General features: G+C 35.2%; 1 protein-coding gene across 14 annotated transcripts in view; it reads left to right on the plus strand.

Moving 5' to 3' along the window:
- PHF20L1 (PHD finger protein 20 like 1) overlaps positions 1 to 19,460 on the plus strand; it is a 62,586-nt gene that overhangs the window by 31,948 nt on the left and 11,178 nt on the right. For all 14 annotated transcript variants that reach the window (XM_033125976.1, XM_033125971.1, XM_033125966.1 and 11 more), the window contains 7 exons: positions 935 to 1,017; positions 4,502 to 4,754; positions 6,866 to 7,054; positions 7,324 to 7,530; positions 12,422 to 12,478; positions 13,664 to 13,771; positions 17,895 to 18,059. In XM_033125976.1, coding sequence (XP_032981867.1) covers positions 935 to 1,017; positions 4,502 to 4,754; positions 6,866 to 7,054; positions 7,324 to 7,530; positions 12,422 to 12,478; positions 13,664 to 13,771; positions 17,895 to 18,059 — 1,062 coding nt within the window. The remainder of the gene's footprint in view (positions 1 to 934; positions 1,018 to 4,501; positions 4,755 to 6,865; positions 7,055 to 7,323; positions 7,531 to 12,421; positions 12,479 to 13,663; positions 13,772 to 17,894; positions 18,060 to 19,460) is intronic.

Below are 19,460 nucleotides of genomic sequence, written 5' to 3' on the forward strand. Positions count from 1 at the left end.
AGTGGTGGTGTGTGCCAGCTTTGAAATGACACAAAAATGATTTTTGGTGACTGCGTACCCAGTGGCCATAAGCGAAAGCAAATACTTGTTATTACACAAGGGTTATAAACTTGGCCTCGGTGAAGGTACTTGTCAGGCGCTTAGCAAAGACTCTTGACTAAGTAAATGCCTTTAATTTATAAATTAAAGCAGAATTTTAATGTCTTGTAAAGTTAATTATATTTACTCCAGATAAAATATTCTGCCTTCTAAAATTGAGAATTAGTGGTATGTATACATTGGAGAAAACGGGAACTCCCGTATTATTTCATCATTTGTAGAATTAGGCTATGCTATTAAATTCCAGTGTTGTAGGAAAGACGCATACTTTTTTTCACATTAACAAAAAATGGCTCCATCAGTGTTTACATCACTTTTGTAAAAAAATAAGATACAGCTGGGTATAGAGTAAAACCCGTAAAGCTTAGTTCAAAGGATCCAAGTGAAATTAAAAATTGGGACTATTTTTTAGTTAATACAACAAAAAGTCTTATTTTACATTCTAGATATTTGGAAGGATTTCTAATATCTTAATTTCATATTTTATTTCAGTTATATAAACAAAGCCCATATTAAGAGTACTAACAATCTAAGTAACGTTAGGTTTCTGGACATTAAGCCGTAGAATTTAAAATTTTTACAGAATAAATGTGATTGTCTGTGGTGTTTTAAGAATATCTTTAGGAGTAATTTTAAAACAAGTTACTTTCAAATTCTAATTCAGTCTCTTGAGTCATTGTTAAGGGTGTTTGTACTTTTGACAAGTAAACTTGAGAATATTTTCTTCCTATATTTTAAACAGTATGGAATTTCAACTGCTAAAATTTTGTGAAGTTCATTAGGGTGAAAGTCAATATTTTTTCTAATAAGCAATTTCTGTACAATTTTTCTCAAGGTTTGTTGGCATCCAAAGCTGTTGGGGTGGATGGTGCTGAAAAAAAGGAAGACTACAGTGAAACGGCTCCAGTGCTGGAGCAGGTATGAAATGGTAGCATTTGATTTTTTTCAAGGTTCCCAACTGGAATGATCACGGAGCTATAATATCCACGTAATTGAAATTGCCCTTTTGCTCAGATATGGGAATAGGAAGCTAATTAATGGATGATATATTTTTAACTCTGCCTTCTCCAAGGTATACAAACTACAGACTTCATTAGTGTTTATTTTCAATAGACTGGCGTAGCCCTTGTCTCCAACATTTTGATGGACTGGAGACAGGCACCCCAGGGTATAAGCTTCCAGCCGGATCACCTTTGACTAGCTTACAAAAAAGACCCTTACACAAATACTTTTCATTTGTGAGTTCAAACAGGGTTTTTGACATCTAATAAAGCTTCTTTTGTAAGAAGTTTCTTTTATATTGTAACAATTGGTGTTGTTAGACTGACTATGTGTTTTATGAATTGATCAATGAGCCATACATTTTTGCTAGGATGTATATTTTAATAACTACAAAAAAGAGAGAATTTTAAAAAACTATTAAGGGTCTGTCTTTAAACCACCTAATAGAGGAATTTAAAAGTGAAGGTTGCAGTTGCTAGATTTTGCCTTGGCTACCTTCAGATTCCCACGATACCTGTACATAATGAACTGTGCATGCTTTTACATTCTCTAAGGGCTTAACTTCTTGGGCACTGTAAGTTGATAAGAACACAGTAATAGCCATAACTGGATTTCCTTGGTTCTCCTGTTTTAAAATCTGAGCCTTAATGTAGTTCTAACATATCCATTTTGTATTATTTTAATTTTCTTTATTAGTAGTAGCCTAATAAAGAAGACTTTAAAATGAGTATCTTTTGCTCTTACCGATAATGCGTTTAAAAAATAGTCCAAATTTAATTGATATTGTATTGAGTTTTTCAGGGTAATTTTAGGCCTGATTTGATTATAGTGCATTGTTTTGGTGCCTCCATTAATGTATTAAATCAACGGTCTTTTAAATTGATTCATATGTTAGCAAATCATACCTTCTGATTTTCTGTGATCATGAAACGGTTAAGTCTTTGCCGTTATTGTCAGTATATTAACCAAATTTTAAGTGACTTTTTTTTACTGTGTATTACTATATTCAACGTCCCAGATATAACAGTATTTTGTATTTTCACCACTGTTTATGGTATTCTCAGAATGCAATAAATCAGGGACTTGGGTAATAAAATGTTTCTGGAAAATTCATTACAATGTCAATCTTTCATGACATACAATCCTGCTGAGAAGAATGTGATTGTGAAAATTATTTACTATATGTGGAGGTTAGTGTGGAGGGCAGTGCCTATTTCTGAGAGAAGTACAGAAAACAACATTCTGAAATTGAGTTTTAAAAAAAGAGAAAAATTGAGTAACTCGGCTGTTTCTGTTTGCATAATTTAAAAAATTTTGAGAGTCCTTGCCAGTTTTGTAACAAAGAGACCAGTAATCATTAATGAAAACCTTGTAAATTATTTTAGGTTTTTAAGGAACATAATGCTGTTCCCTCATTTTTTATTTGTATTCAGGTTGATTTCAATGTGAAAATGTTTTGAAACAAAATTCTTAATTTTTATGCTGTTTGCCCTGCTTCAAAGTTAAAAAGCCGAGTCATAAAACTCTTATTACATCTCAATTGGTGTCAACAGTAGACTTAAAGGAGAGGTATTGATTGTCACTAACCTCTGTTGTCCTAATGAGTAAAATAATGTCACTCATGACATAGATCTATGACAGGCCTACAGCCAAAATTTATTGTGCTAATAATGGATTTATTTTATTTACAATAATAAAAATTCAAACTCTGTGGTCTTAACCCCCAATTCTCAAATTATTATAGATTACTTAATTGTATTAGGGAATTGTCATGTTATACCTACTTTTGGATAAAACTTGCATTAGATGCATAATTCAGTAAGTTTTTAAAAAATGTTAATTTGTCCTTGTTTAGAAGTTAAGCACCTTATCAAGATAATTAATTTAAGTTTTAAAATCTTGTTTCATAACTTTGTAACTCGAGATTAATGGATGCTGTAGTGATGTCTCTCACATATGTGAAGATGAACAATAAAATTGTTTATTTACAAGTAATGGCTCTAATTACTTTTCTGGCAACACCTTTTATGATAAGCTTAGGAATCCTTTCCATTTATGGAGTTCTTTTTCAAATGATTAATCTGCACTTAAACACATGTGTAATGAGTAAATTCAAAAGTAGAAATGATGACAAATAAATGGGACACTTGACACCCGCCCTTTTATGTGGTATGTCAGCATGCCATCTTTAGAGCATTCAAACGTGCCCTACTTAATACCAGATATACACTTTTTATTCCACCAAAATTTGAGTCTTATATTTTAGTGGGATCAGAAAGCTGTTTGGTCCCTAGCAATGACCTTTCATATTCCAGAGAACTGCAGACCCAATGGTCACCCCTCACCAAAGACATGGAGTTAAAAGGTTTCTTAGGGACAAGCGTATTGCTCAGAGTGCTCGCAATTTGATTCTTTACAAAGGCCTAACTATACATTTTTAAAAAGTGTATCATGTTTCACTCTCGGATACGAATATCAGAAAGAGGTACAGTATAGGCTTTCCAACACCACAGACTTGCAGATCCATCCAGTGCAGCTATTCTCTGTTGTCTTGGGACACATTCACATACATTTTTACATATGTAGGAAGTTTTGCTGCCAAATGAATAAAGAAATGACAAAGTTCTAATTTTTTTTTAAAAGTATCAGTTGGCAGGAAGAAGGTAAAAACTCTCATCTAAGAATGCGACGTATTTTGTTTTTAAATCCAATGTTTTTAACTTACACTTGGTTTTACTCCTTGGTTTTTTTTTGTTGTTGTTGCTTGTTTTGTATTGTTTTTTAGTCTTTTAACTCTATATTGCTGGTGGCTTTGATTTCATGATGCATTACGCTTATGAAACTAGCTTTCAGCACTGAAATGAGTTAAAGATAATGTTTCGTTAATTTGATCATTGTTTTCCTGTTGAGATCTTTCTTTAAAGGGAAGCTGTCTACTTAGACCTCTGCATTCAGCTTGATAAAGGAAATTATAAGAAAACATCTGAAAGTCAAAGCCTTAAGTGTATTATATTTCTCTAATACTCTAAAACATGAAAATGCTGTTTATTTAATTATTAATGTCATTGGTAATTATGGTTCAAAAGAGGTATATTTCAATTTAAGACTGAAAATATTTGTCCAGTAAGATAACATTTTACATTCTGAGAATATAATGAATAATTGTTTTTTAAAAACCCGAATTTAGACTTCAAGGTGACAGCATCCCTTTAAAGACAGCCTATTCAACTTTTAGTTAATAATTTGTGGGGTTCTTTTTGGTTTTTCATTTGTAATAGAAATGTTATATGTTGCTTAACAATGTTTTTGGATACTAAAGTTGCTTAACAATCAAAATAGAATACAAGAACAAAAATGAAGAAACCAAAATAAAAATATCAATTTTTTATTATTTATTCAGGCGATTTCACCTAAACCTCAAAGTCAGAAAAAAAATGAAGCTGACATTAGCAGTTCTGCCAACACTCAGAAACCTGCACTGTTATCCTCAACTTTGTCTTCAGGGAAGGCTCGCAGCAAGAAATGCAAACATGAATCTGGAGATTCTTCTGGGTGTATAAAATCCCCTAAATCACCACTTCCCCCAGAATTAATACAAGTCGAGGATTTGACGCTTGTATCTCAGCTTTCTTCTTCAGTGATAAATAAAACTAGTGAGCACAGATTTTTAAAAAATAGTTCCTTATCCTATAAGATACATAAAAACAGTTTGATTGTAGTTATGTTGTATTTTTATGAAGTTGCTTTTTAAAAATTCAAACTTAAGTGGATATGATAGGGAAGGCTTGAAACCATTTCAGGGGCAAAAACCATATACATTTCTGACTGACTTATTGTATACAGAGACTACTGATGGTTGAGAAACCTTATCATTTAATAATGCAAATTCCACTGTAGTTTGATTCTCCTCAACTTATAATCCAAGCGCAATGAGAGGCCTGATTCATTACAAAAAAAAAAAAATAATCAACAACAAAATAAACCCAGAAAGAGATATAAAAAAGATATATATATTGTGGATATTTTTCTTCAACTCTTAAGGTTTTTCTTACTGATAGATTTATTGTTCCCGCTTTCTGTATCTCCCTGTGCAATACATTTTATTCATTCTTATTCTAGGATTGAAAGGGCAAACTTCAGTTTAATCTTACTAATGAAAGAAGAATGTTTCCTTGCTCTTTTTAAAGATTTTACTGTTTCAATGCCACTAATCATTCAAGAGTTAATTTAGTCTTTTTAAAAACAGCCTTTCAGTGTGGGTTTGGATATATATATAAGACAATATTTGTGTTGACCCTGTGTTTCTCATATTAGTTTAGTATTCTAAGTTAGAAAAAGATGAAAAACAGTTACCTGGAAAAGACACTTTCATTTAGGAAAAGTCCCTTTTCTTTTGCTATTTATACAACAAATGAATTAGAACCCTGATTAGTAAAGGAATGAGACACATTCATTATGAATTCTTTGTAATTCACAACAATTTCAAATGTTGATGTTGAGAAGACTCTTACCAACCAAATATATTAACCTCCTCTTCCATTCAGTTGTCATATTTTCTACCAAGCCATATTTTTCAATTTTTAATTAGGTTTTGGTACTTTTTTGTTTTGGTTTTCTTTTTAATGAATGGGTAGAAAGGATCGGAACAGAAAAACTCATGTTTCCTCATTATGGCATTTATGAAATAATGTCATTAGTCGTCACAACAATCTTATTTGACATTGTTAAGTATTTTATTTTGAAATTGTTTTGTATTTTGGTATTATAACCACAATGTTGCAGCAACTGACTTTTACTATTTCTTTTTTTAAAATTATCACCATGCTTTTTATTTCAATTTTTGTGAAATTTTAAATATCTAAGGTATCAACCTCTTTGACCACTCTTATTTCCTCTTTCTAAATTAATATGAATATATTGGCCTTATGTAATCCTGCCTATTCTAAGTAATCAAATGTTTACATGCCATTTAGAAAAAGGAAAACTAAAGGATAAAAAAAGACAGAAATTAACAAACTGGTGTTATATAGCTAGAAGATGCTTAAATGACTCACAAAGTTAGTTATTAAAAAACAAAACAAAACACATAAGGGCAAGAACAGTGTCATTTTCTTCTAAAATCCTGAGTATTTGCCCATAATAGGTACTTAAAGTTGTTTGTGTTCAATTTTTTTTAATGAATCAGGCCCAAACATATGCTTATAAAAATCAATTTGGGGGAATGAGGGTGGGATAAAATTACTTACATTAGTTTTACTTTGGCAAGTAAAGCACTAACTCTACAATGCATGTCAGATTTTTGTCACCTATGTCCCCACCTTTTTTTTCCTTAGAGATGCTGGAATTGTAATGTAGCAAAAGGGATTTATATATCTATATATATATACATATATATATAAGTTTTTTAAAAAATCTTTGGCTATCCAGAGACTGTTTCCCAAAGGAAAAATGGCAACTAACACAATGATCTGCAATTAGAAAGTTAACTCTAGTCTGTCACTTGGGGAAAGTACCTGAAATTAATGTTCCATGTTATTTTCTTTCGGTTCTAGTAGGCTTTGATTTTTAGAGGTTTTGATTAATTCTTTTGGTGAATGAGGGCACAGTTTTTGCCTTTGATTACTTTTGCAACGTGCCATTCCTTGTGGATACCTTACAACATCAGAGGGCAGTATTGAAATCATTTTTCCCGTTTACCTCCCTAAATATTATAAGATCATCCCGGCATATGTCTGCTTCGTGAACATTGAAGATCTTTTTCTAGGTCCTCCACAGCCTGTGAACCCCCCTAGACCTTTCAAGCATAGTGAACGGAGAAGAAGATCTCAGCGTTTAGCCACCTTGCCCATGCCTGATGATTCTGTAGAAAAGGTTTCTCCTTCCTCTCCAGCCACTGATGGGAAAGTATTCTCCATCAGTTCTCAGAATCAGCAAGAGTCTTCAGGACCAGAGGGTAATGTATATTGATTTCCTATAGAACCAAACCATAAAAGAAGATAAAACACTTAAGAGATAAAGACTATTAAAATATTAAGAAATATCTGCTTTTTTTCTCTCTTACATCTTTTGGACTTAAAAGCACTTCATTGATTCTACAAATAGTTACTGAGTGCTTCTTCGTGCAAGGCACTGTTTAACTTAGATGACATTTTAATCCACATGGATATTAACCGAGCCCGTTTATCTATGTTAATATTCTGTTACATTCTTTATTTTGTGTAGTGCCTGATGTTGCACATTTGTCACTTGAGAAGCTGGGACCCTGTCTCCCTCTTGACTTAAGTCGTGGTTCAGAAGTCACAGCACCACTAGTGCCAGATCCCTCTTACCATAATGAATGTCCCAGGGCAGAAAAGGAGGATACACAGATGCTTACAAATCCTCCTTCCAAAGCAGTAACTGACGGAAGAGGAGCTCCAACAGCATCAGGTACAAACTGCATTTTACAAGTCGCTGGGCTTACATTTATACGCTGTAAACATTTTGATGTATAATTAATGTTATTTTCATATGTAGTTCCTCTTCAAAAATACTTTTATATAACATCTGTGGGAAATAGGGTTTCTCTGTTTAAATTTATTTTGTGCTACCATATGTTATATTCCCTGGCCGTACTTCTTACTTTGTCATTTTAGTCTACCTCTCCCTCCCTCCCTTCCCTTCTTTCCTTCCTTCCTTCTTTTTTCTTTTATTTTTCAATTACAATTGACATTCAATATTATATTAGTTTCAGGTATAAATCATAGTAGACATTTATGTAACTTACGAAGTGGTCCCCCTGACACCATACATAGTTATTACAATATTATTGACCATATTTCCAATGTTGGACTTGACATTCCCATGACGGTTTTGTAACTGCCAATTTGTACTTCTAATCCCTTCTCCTTTTTCACTCTGCCCCCCAAAGCCTCTCCCACCTGGCAACCATCAGTTCTTTCCACCTATGAGTTTGTTTCTGTATTGTTTGTTCATTTATTTTGTTTTTTAGATTCCACATATAAGTGAAATCATGTGGTATTTGTCTTTCTCTGTCTGACTTATTTCACGTAGCCCTTACTACCCTCTAGGTCCATCTAGGTTGTCTCAAACAACCTAGATTTCATTCTTTTTCATGGCTGAGTAACATTCCATTGTATATATGTACCACATCTTTATCCAGTTGTCTGTCGATGGACAGACTTGTTTTCTTATCCATTCAGCCACCCTATGTCTTTGATTGAAACATTTAATCCATTTACATTTAAAGTAATTATTGATAGGTATGTAGTTATTGCCATTTTATTATTTGCAGTTTTTTATCTTTGTTTTCTTCTTCTTCTTAAAGAAGTCCCTTTAACATTTCTTGCGATACTGGTTTGGTGGTGATGAACACCATTAGCTGTTTCTTGTCTGGGAAACTCTTTATCGTCTTTGATTCTACATGATAGCCGTCATGGGTAGAGTAATCTTGGTTGTAGGTCCTTGCTTTTCATCACTTTGAATATTTTGTGCCAACCCCTTCTGGCTTTCAAAGTTTCTGTTGAGAAGTCAGTTGACAGTTATGGAACCTCCTTTGTAGGCAACTGACTGCTTTTCTTTTTGCTGCTTTTAAGATTCTCTCTTTGTCTTTAACCTTTGGCAGTTTAATTATGATGTATCTCAGTGTGGGTCTCTGGGTTCACTGGTGCAGACTCCCTGATCTTCTGAACTGGGTGCTCCTTGGGTGTCCCTGGTGTGGCTTGTGTGTGCCCTCCTGTTGTAGTTGAGTGTTGGCACATTGGGGTGGGACTGACCCTCAGGCAGATTGGCTGTGAGGACTGGTTGTGACTACAAAGGATGAGCTGTTGTGTGGGGTCTGAGCCCATGGATCAGGGTTCACTTTAGTGGGGCTCTGGTGTCTGCCCAGTCCACCCTTTGGGTGTATCATTTGTGAAGATCATTGCATGGTGCTCTGGTGTGGTCTTAAGCTGGCCACCGGGTATGTTGGTTCTGGGGCCTCTTGGGAGGGGCTCTGGTGCAGGCCCAGAGATATCCCTCCTGATTCTTAACAGAGATATCCCTCCTGCTTCTTAACTGCCACACATGGGTGTGGGTGCACCATTCCACCTCTCCGCCCCTCCTACCGGTCTCGAGGTGGCTTCTTTTTATCCTTAGTTACAGGAGTTCTGTTCAGCTGGTCTTCACGTGGTTCACAAAGGTGGTGGTTCTATAATTTAGTTGTAATTTTGATGTGGTCGCGGTAGGAGGCGAGCACAGCGTTTATCTACTCTGCCATCTTGACCGGAACTCCCCTCCTAACTTTTCTTACATCCTCTTTCTACTGGAGCTAAATATTATTACTGAAGGTTTTGGTTTTGTAGCCAGAAAATACTTAATGGGATCAATACTTAGGTTTAAGGATTTTAATAGAATTTTATGTTTAAGAAACACTTAGCTTTAATTTAACTATGTACCTGTATCTTAAATATAATCCCATATTTTGGGGCAGAATCTCCCAAATTTAAATCTAATTTGTTATAGCGTTATTTTGGGAGTCCAATATGTAAAATCAGCCATGCTCAATAACACATTTTTGGGATGATTTTATGATATTTATTGTAATCTGAAACTATTCAGGGGTATTTTATCAAGTTGATGTTATAACCTAACAGAATATTAATTTATATTTCCTTTAAATGGTTACATTGTTTTATTTGGACGTTTTATAGAATTTTAACCTCAACTAAAGAGTACATATAATGAAAAAAGGCAAATACTAATTTCCAATGCTCTTTCAGTATATTACTAATTTGAAATTAGATGGTGAAGGAAGTCTGAATTGAGTCAGTTCTGAAATGAAGAAAAACAAAACTTTTTTGGTTTTCACCTAGTACTCTTCAGCCTTTTTGTTGTAAAGTGCTTTTCAAATTTTTTTCTAGAATTGTACAAAATAAAACTACAACCAGAGACTCCGTAATCTACCTCCACCCCCACACCAAATGTTCATGGTTTGTTGAGAGCCTGGAGTTTCCATGGAGAGCCTCAGGGGTAGCCTTGTTTTTAGCCAGAAGCGTCAGATGTTTAGTGAAGGGCCTTGAGAAACCCTTCTGCATTACTGGGTTTTGAATTGTGTGCAAGCAGGCACAGTTCAGAGACCTACGTTCCTTCCTTTAATCTGCGTAGCTCCATTTGGTTTTTAACCTGTGGTTCATTTATTTGGTTTTTGTACTGTGTTGGACTATCATGTAATATTTTGTCTGAAGTAAATGTTCCGCTAATAAAATTTAGTTTAAAAATCGCTATTCCCTAAACTAGTACTTTGGTTCCGAATTCTAGCACGTGGCAAAATAAGGGTAATGTAGTGAACTTCCTAAATTTATTCTTTTGTTGCATTCTTGAATAGATATATTTTTTCTTGTATTTGGGTGTGAGTGTATTTAAAACTCCTGCCATTGTTGCATATATGAATATTTATTTTAATATCCTTATTTGTGTAAAATATTCAACCCTTTGTCAGTCCCCCAGTTTTACTTTTTTTTTTTTTTTTTTTTTTTTTTTTTAAATCAGTGAAATATAAAGGAGTGGGAAAATTGAATCTGGAACTGAAAGCACTCTGGAAATGACTATATCTGTTCTGCTCTACTGACCTGTGTCCGGAGCTGTGGTTCATAACCATTTTGTTTGTCTTCCAAGTACCTGAGGGATCCCACACATTCCAGTCCATAGAGGCAGCCCACTAAGGCACTTCCTTTCATTTGAATCAGCCTGGGGGATTCCAGCGTGCTCCACCTTTCAGCCTAGGGAGTCGGTGCTCCAGAGAATTAGATTTACCAGGCATCAAACACGATCAAGTGCGGCTTCTGACTATATCTGTACTGTCACAGAGCACTTAGGAAACCCCTTTCTCATTGCTCGTGTTGCAAATGCCTTCTCATCTTTAAGAAAGTTGCATCCGATTTGTAGAATTCTCATGGTGCGTTATTAGTAGTCAGTGAACAGTAATTAGTAAAAGGAATTGATACATTTGTTCAACAGTCTTAAGAATAAGGAAATTTAATTGTATTTTCTTTGCTCTGATGCCCCTTTCATTTTTGTCATGGAGATTGTCACTATTCTTACTTAACATGAAACTTACTTATTAGAGCCTTATTAATATTTAATTCAAGTTGAGTGGTATTTTTATACTTTTATTGTGTTTAAGTTATATAAAATATTTGAAGATGATAAAATGCTAGCATTTTTGATACTGCATTGAAGTGATTTAAAAATCAAAGAACTCATGAATGCTGATATTAAAGCATAATGTAGTAGGCTGAAATTGTATTTTAAACTTACTATGGTATTTTTCTTAGATTAACCCTAGACACATGTAAGACGTTAGCATTGGGAATGGTTGAGTACGAGTTGAGAAGCTCGGTTAAATGTACCTGTGTCAGCTCTACAGTTACCGAGGTGCACTATTGGTTTAAAATGTATTTTGGACTATTAGATAGTAATACCTAAATACCATTCAGGTTGAATATTTTTTATGTGTAAACAGGCTTTGTATTTTACTTTTAGATAAAGACCAAAAGTAATTAGTAAAACAGTTTTGTTTGATTTTTATCATTACCTAACATCACATTCATGATGGAGTTCAAAGATACAAGTTTATTTTAGGCAACAATAGTTAAGTTTTATACAGGTTGTTGAAAACCAGTATACTTGAATATGAAGTTTAATATTTCTTTTGGATGACTTGAATAGTATTTATGTCATTCCTGTCACAGAAGCGGAAATATTATATGGACCTACCACTCTGGTGCATGTCAACATTTGCTGGATTGCCAAAGGCTGTGATGGCAGAGTAGATCTTTACTGATTGCCTAGTACATTTCACTTAACATTTTTTTTTATGTTTATACCCATGTTTATTCTATTTCTAGAAATGGTGTAGTCTCAAATTATTACCCCATCACAAAGGAGAAAGTGAAAACAAGCACTTACTATTTAACAGACACTGGTCTAAGCATTTTACATGCTTGGACTCATATAATCCTGGTAACAACATAGGGTAGATACTCCTATTCCTATTTGAAACACAGAGATTTAACGAATTACTCAAAGCCATGTAGCTAATACATGGTGGAACCAGGCTTTTAATCGGGGTAGTCTGAAGGAACAAAAATCATCCTTAGTTTATCAGTTTTTTGAAGAAATCCCACTTCTTTGTTATTAGTTCAGGCAATAAAATAAGGGAGACCTTCAGGGGAAAGTGTGTCTTATGTAGAGTTTTGTGATCAACTGTAATTTAAAACATCGTTCCATACTTTTAACCCTTTCTGACTAAACTTACCATCTTTTTCCCCTAAATCTGCAGGAATATCGAAAACAGAAAAAAAAGTGAAATTGGAAGAAAAAAGCTCAACAGCATTTGGTATGAACAGAAAGTAATCATTAAGCGAAAGACTGTAGATGGCTTGGCAGTGGGAGGACATAGTCTGTCCCTTACTTTTACCTGGTTGTGCTCCTTTAGGTGTAAGCTGTCGTCAGAGTATTTATTAGTGTTTCAGCTCCAGATACAGGATTTCTTAAATGCGTCTCTTACAGTATTATGTGTATTTTTTTGTCAAGGGAGTCTAAGGCTTTCTCTGAGAACTTTGTGTTTTTGAGTATCTTTAAAATTACGGCTATTTAAAAATAAGCCGCCATTTAATATTGTTGAGACTTAGAGAATGAATGCTAAAATAGTCTTTTCTTTTTTTCAGACTGTCTTCTTTAACCCACCTTATAACAAAGTTACTAAGTTTTCTGCTATCTTTTCTAGTTTCTGTGCTATAACAGCTAAAAGTTTTGGAATAATGGATGATAGTCGTAAACATTCTACAGATTAGCTAACTGGAGCTTGGGTCACTGAAAGCTGGTTAAATGTGGGTGATAAATTGTAGGCTAAACCATTTGAGTTGGAATGATAGTTGAATATATGTGATGAATTAATTTTAAATAAATATTCTAGGATACTCCTTAAAGATCTATTCATTTTCTTTAAAATACATATGATTGGGAAAAGGGAATATTTTAAAACTTTGGGAAAAGTCAGTTTAATGAAATAAGTTTTTTTCTTTGTGTCTTTAATCTTCATTCTTGTACACACTGGGAAAGTATTGAAAGACTGAAGGAATTATTTATGGATTGATTTATTTTTTATTTTTCCAAAGAAAAAAGTTCAATTTTTTTTTAAAATCTTCTAATAGCTTTTTATTACATTATGCATGGAAATGCTGAGTTTTCTCAGTCAGGTCTTAAATCATGGAGCTTATTTCTTGCCACATCAGGAAACTGAGTTCTATTACTCATTTAAAGATGTTAACTACTGTCTGTGTTAACTTCAAGGTGTCAGGAGTTGGGATTTCTCAACACTGCTAATGAAGATCCCCTCTTATAGTCCAATAAGCTAATCAGGAGTGCCAGACTCATGCCAGGAACAGTTTAATTGAATCCATCCACTCTGGGCAGGTGACTGGAATAGCTGATTAAAACATACATGCTGCTTTTAGGTTAACCACAAAGGAACAAGTCAGGATCAATCATGATTACTGAAGTCCTTACTTTTGTCATTTAGGTAAGAGAAAGGAAAAGGATAAAGAAAAGAAAGAGAAGAGAGAGAAAGATCACTACAAACCAAAACAGAAGAAGAAGAAGAAAAAGAAAAAGAAATCTAAGCAGCATGGTGAGTATGTTAAAATGGTGATTCCCATTTTTAAATTCTAAGATTCTTTCCACTTTTCTCCCTTCTTTTACCAAAATGGAGGTGGGATAAGATCCCCACATTGATGAGAACTGAGAAGTTCCTGTAGCTTTCCCTTGTCTTGCTGATTTTGAAAATATGCAACTTTGTTTTACTAATTAAGCAGTCTGTAAATTAATCTTTATAGCTGATTAGAGACTTTTCATTTCAAGCCTTATGGTGCTTTAGATACCCTGACCAAGGACCTTCAGCATACTGAAAGATTATTCTCAATCTAGAATTTTATAGTGCCTTGACTGAATTTTCAAAAATGAGAGTAAAATAAAGATATTTTTTAGAAAACTTGAAGAAAACAAAAACAAATGATAGCCTATTGGATAGTCAATATTCTACTCCTATACTTGAAGACAGAAGGCAATTGATGACAGAAGGAAGGTTTGAGATGCCAAAAGAAATGATGCGTAAAGAAAATGTAAATATGTGGATAAATCTAAACATTGATTAAATAAATCAATTCGATTTGTGGGGGAAAATAAAACAAATGGTAGAGAATAAAAATCTGTAACAATAGCTTATAAATTGAGATGGGCATACTTGTATATCAGTGTTTTTAAGTTCTTGTTTTGGAAGAGTAAAATAAATTTATTGCTTTTAGATTTTTATAAATTAAATCTTCACTGTAGAATTTTTGACATGAATACTAAAAGAATAGAAGTATAATTTTTAAAGTGGAGGGGGGGGAAATGTAATGAAAAAAAAATCCAAAAGAAGATAAAAGAAGATAAGAAGATAAAAAGAAAAAAAATTACAAATTACAAAATAAGATATTAGAAATATATCCAAATGTATCACTAATTAAAGCTCTATAAGAGAGATCACAATAGATTTTTAAAATTCAATTACATTTCATTTTCAAGAGACAAATCTATAAGGATAGAGAGGACAGAGCAATGTTGAAAGTGAAAATATGGAAAAAAATATGGTGAGCAAATACCAACCAAAAGGGAAGTTAAGAGTGATATATTTATACGTATATCAAATAAAATAGTCATTAAGGCAAAAATCATTCCTAGAGATTGGTGGTAACCAGATAATGATAAAGGTTCAGTTCACTTTATATCTTCCTAGATATATGTTTCCTTTGAACAGTAGCAAAGGAAAAGCAAGATATTAAGAAACTGAGAGATGAAAATATTATATATAAAAATTTAAGAATGTAGTTAAAATGGCAGTTTTAGGAAGAATATGTTTTGCAGTATATGCTTACATTAGAAAAGAAGGCTGAAAATCACTAAGCTCCAGCTTAAGAGGTTAGAAAAGAACAAGTTCAAAAAAAGAAGTAAATAAAAAAATATATAAGCAGAAATAAATATACCAAAAAAAAAAAAATGCTAGAAAGAATTAAAACATGCCAAAGTTAGTTTTTTGTAAACTAATACAGTCAACAAATCTCTGGGATGACTGATTAGAAAAAAGTAACAAAGTGCACAAACACTATTAGGCATAAACGGAACATAACTACAGATACTCCAGACATTAAAAAAAAAAAAAAAAGATAATGTAAACAGCTTTATGCCAGTGAACTTCAGGTGTAAGTATGGACAATTGCCAGAAACCAAACCCACTAGAAAGGTGAAAACCTGAATAGTCTTCAGACCTTAAAAGAAATTTAATCAATGTTTTCAATATTTTAAAATCTTCCTACGAAGTGCTGGCCCAAAAAGTTTTTCTGCCACGTTCTATCAAACATTAAAAAGGAGCAAATTATTCTAAACTTTCATAAATTATTTCATAACTGAAAAAAAGAGGAACACTCTTACAGTGAGGTGAATAGTATCCCCCTAAAATACGTGTCCAACTCCTACCTCCCCATACCTGTGAATGTGACTATTTTGGGAAAAAAGATTCTCTGCCAGTGTGATTAAGAGTGAGGTCATCTGGGACTTAGGGTGGACCCTAAAGCCAGTGACTGATTGGTACAAGAGAAAAGACAGGGAGAGTTGAAACACAGGAGACAAGCCCTGCAGAGGCATGATGGGAGAGGTGCTGTCCCACAGCAAGGGACTCAGGCTGCCGGAAGCTCCAAGAGGCACGGAAGGCTCTGCCCCTAGAGCCCTCGGAGGGGCATGGCCCTGTGGACACCTGGTTTGGGTTTCTGGCCTTCAGAACCACGAGAGAATAAATTTCTGTTGTTTTAATCCACCAATTAATCCACAACAAATGTTGTGGTCATTTGTTGGGGCATCACTAAGAAACTAACAGAACTCCAGATTCGTTTTAGATGATATCAGTTGTTCACTTTCTTGAGGCAGCTGCATGTCTTGGCTTGTGTCCCTCTGCCACCGTCAGAGGCAGCAATGGCCGCTTAAGTCTTTCTCACTCCACATCACTGACACTCTTATGCCACCGGCCCTCTTTCACTTTTCGGGACCACCCAGGTAACCCAGGACACTCTCCCTACTATAAGGTCAGCTGGTTAGCAATCTTAATTCCGTCTGCAACCTTAATTACCCTTTGTCATCTTGCAACCTAACATATATCACAGGGCAAGAGCATCTTTGGGAACCGTTACTACTTACCACAGCCACCAATTTCAAATGGAAACTCAGTACACACCAACATTGTTACTCTTGTTAACTTGCTTTCTCACTCTCTATCTTTCTTCAGTCTTTTCCATTCTTTCTCACCTCTTATTTATTCCCTGACTGTCTTACATGCTGTCCTTTGCTTCACACTCAATTGAACTAGAAGCCATCAGATAAAAACTTCCTCATCTTCTACACACATCTGCATACTTACCTGGTATATTCGTCTTCTCCTCTGCCTCTACTAAAATGGAGAGCTCTCTCTCTCTCCATTAAAATCCTAGCTCTCTCTCTCTCCATTAAAATCCTAGCATTTCTCATTCCACTTTCCTCCCTGATTTTTAGATTTGTGTAGATGATGTGTAGGATCTCCCATCAATAAAAAGTCCTCCTCTGAACCCACATTCCTTCTCTGATTTCTTCACCTCCCATTTACTCTTCAGCCCCATCTCAAAACCTCATTTTCATTACCTGGTTACTCAAGCAGACACTTAAAAGTTGTCCTTGATGATGTCATCTCAGCCCTGCACGTCCAGTCTACAGATCACTCTACGTTGTCACCTCAGCTGCCATCATCCCAGTCCACGCTGCCAGCATCTCTGGCCTGGACTACGGCTGCAGCCTCTGAGCTATCTCCTCACTTCCGCCTGTGCCCCCCTGTACTCCTCTCCATTCCACAGCGAGAATGAACTTTGAGAAATGGAATTGGACTTGTGTCACATCCTGCTCCCCATTCCAAACTGTGAATGACTTTGTTGCGTTTAGGATAAAACTTTAAAAACAAACAAATCTTTAACCTGATCTGGCTCCTGTCACTCCGGCCTCATTTCTTATCTCCCTCACTTACTGTGTTCCAACAACAGTCTTATAATTTGTCAAATGTGCCGTGTACTCTTCTACTTCTGAGCCTTCGCACCTGCCTAGAATCCTACCCTTTGTTGTCTTTTCCCTCATCCAGCACCACTGTCCTGTAAGCTGCATATGGCCTCTCCCCTCTCATCCATCTCTATGACTCATTCCCAGCTGAGGACGGAACTTTGACAGATATCTTTCAGCATCAGTTAATTTCACTCAGAGGTTCTTTGCTGAATAATTTATTGATCAAATTATCACTATAATAATTGACATGCTAGACATCATGAGAACCTCTTTACAAATTGAAAAAAAAAAAAAAAAAGGTCATTGCGTGTCTTCCTACAGACATAGCTGTGATTATAATGAAGAGAAAACGTAGAAATCATCATTTTTCACTTCTGGACTATTCAACAAGAATCTACTGGTACCAGTTAGAACACAGAGATTTCTGCTGCATATATGCTGTCTGGGCTGTATTCTTGCCAAACCGAATCTATTAGCTACATAATCATCTTTCTGTTCATGGATGAGAAGAGGAAGTGCTGGCACGATTGTATCCTAAAACATTATGTATCCTAAAACATGACTTGCTCATTATTTGTATAGTGACTCTTTTCAACTACCTGACACTTGACTAATATTTCTTTATGTGTCTTATATTGCAGACTATTCAGACTATGAAGACAGTTCCCTAGAATTTTTGGAAAGGTGCTCTTCTCCACTAACTCGATCTTCTGGGAGTTCTCTGGCTCTGCGAAGCATGTTTACGGAGAAAAATACAACATATCAGTACCCAAGGGCAATTTTGTCAGTTGATCTTAGTGGTGAAAGTATGTGTAACCATGTAATGCTTAAAACAAGTCTTAAGATTCTTAAATGTGGAACTGAGGATAAAACATACTTTACTGAGGGCCTATCAAAGCAGAGCACACAATTTAAAAAGTTACTCTATAAACTAACATCAAAACGTCAACATTAGACATGTGAGCTACTTCTGAATTTATAGAAGTAAAATTGGCTTTATACTTAATTATAGGAGAGATGGTATGGAGAAGCTATTAGTTTCTACCATACACTGGTCTTCTGTAGGTGTTTTTACATATATTTTCACATTGTTCACTACCCACTTATAAAGTAGGTATTGTTATCCACATTGCATAGATAAACAGGCAGAAGCTTATACGTTAAGTACCTTTTGGGGCTAGTTAGTGTGAGAATTAAAACTCAAACCAAGGTCCATCTTAACTCCAAAGACGACGAATGCTCTTTCTACCGAATCTTTATGTTAGTCTTGGAAATGAAACGCACTTTGAATTCCCGATCACAGATGCATCCGTAACCACCAGTCTGGCAGTGTGGGCAGAGGATTGATTTGAGTGCAGCCAGGTGCTGGGCACCCTTACACAGCCAGGAGCCACGTGGTGGCCGGGGCCTGGACCTGGGCTCTCAGCTTGTCCTGACAATGGGAGATGACGAGGGCTCTCACTGCCCTGTGTCCTCAGTGACAGGAAGACGGGTCTTCCCACTTGAGACATAGATGCCCGTGGCCTGAAACGAGAGCTCCAGCAGAATAGAAACCAGAGTCAGAGAATGAAGACTAAGGGATGGGGTCTTCACCGTATGTGAAACCCAAGGGAGCTCACTTCCTGTCCTCTCTGCTGAGTGTCCCACAGGTAGAGACTAGGTTATGTGTTTGCTTTTCCGCTGTTACTACCTGCTGTCTTCCAGGCCTAACTCCTCTCAATCACAAGAAATTCATAGTCTTTCCTTCACCCTAAAATATGCACACAGCACTTTTGAGATTTTTTTTTAATTAAAAAGAAAAAAAATTGGGAGGAGGAGGATTAGAAAAAATCATCTCCCCCAACCCCACCCTTTTCCCATTTATAAATCCAAACGTGGCATTTACATCAAGTTATATGTAGTAGTCATCCTTGTCATCTGATTTCTAGAATATACTTAACTAATTTTTAAAAGATTTTTATCAAAATGAAATTTAAAAATTCATTAGGGAACACATGATCCCAGATGAAGAAACACTGGAGAAATCACTAACAGGTCCTAGAGCCAGGCGGTCCTGATGTGCAGTCGGCCTTGCCACTAGTTGGCTGCCTTACTCTAGCAAGTTACACATCTTACATTTCCAGTGTCCGCTGTCACACCTGGTGTGTTTTAAGTGGCAGTTGATGATACCAATGCTGTTGAGGATGAAGTATTGATACGAGACCCTA

The sequence above is a fragment of the Rhinolophus ferrumequinum genome, chromosome 14 (genome assembly GCF_004115265.2).
Source record: "Rhinolophus ferrumequinum isolate MPI-CBG mRhiFer1 chromosome 14, mRhiFer1_v1.p, whole genome shotgun sequence".
Classification (NCBI taxonomy): domain Eukaryota; kingdom Metazoa; phylum Chordata; class Mammalia; order Chiroptera; family Rhinolophidae; genus Rhinolophus; species Rhinolophus ferrumequinum.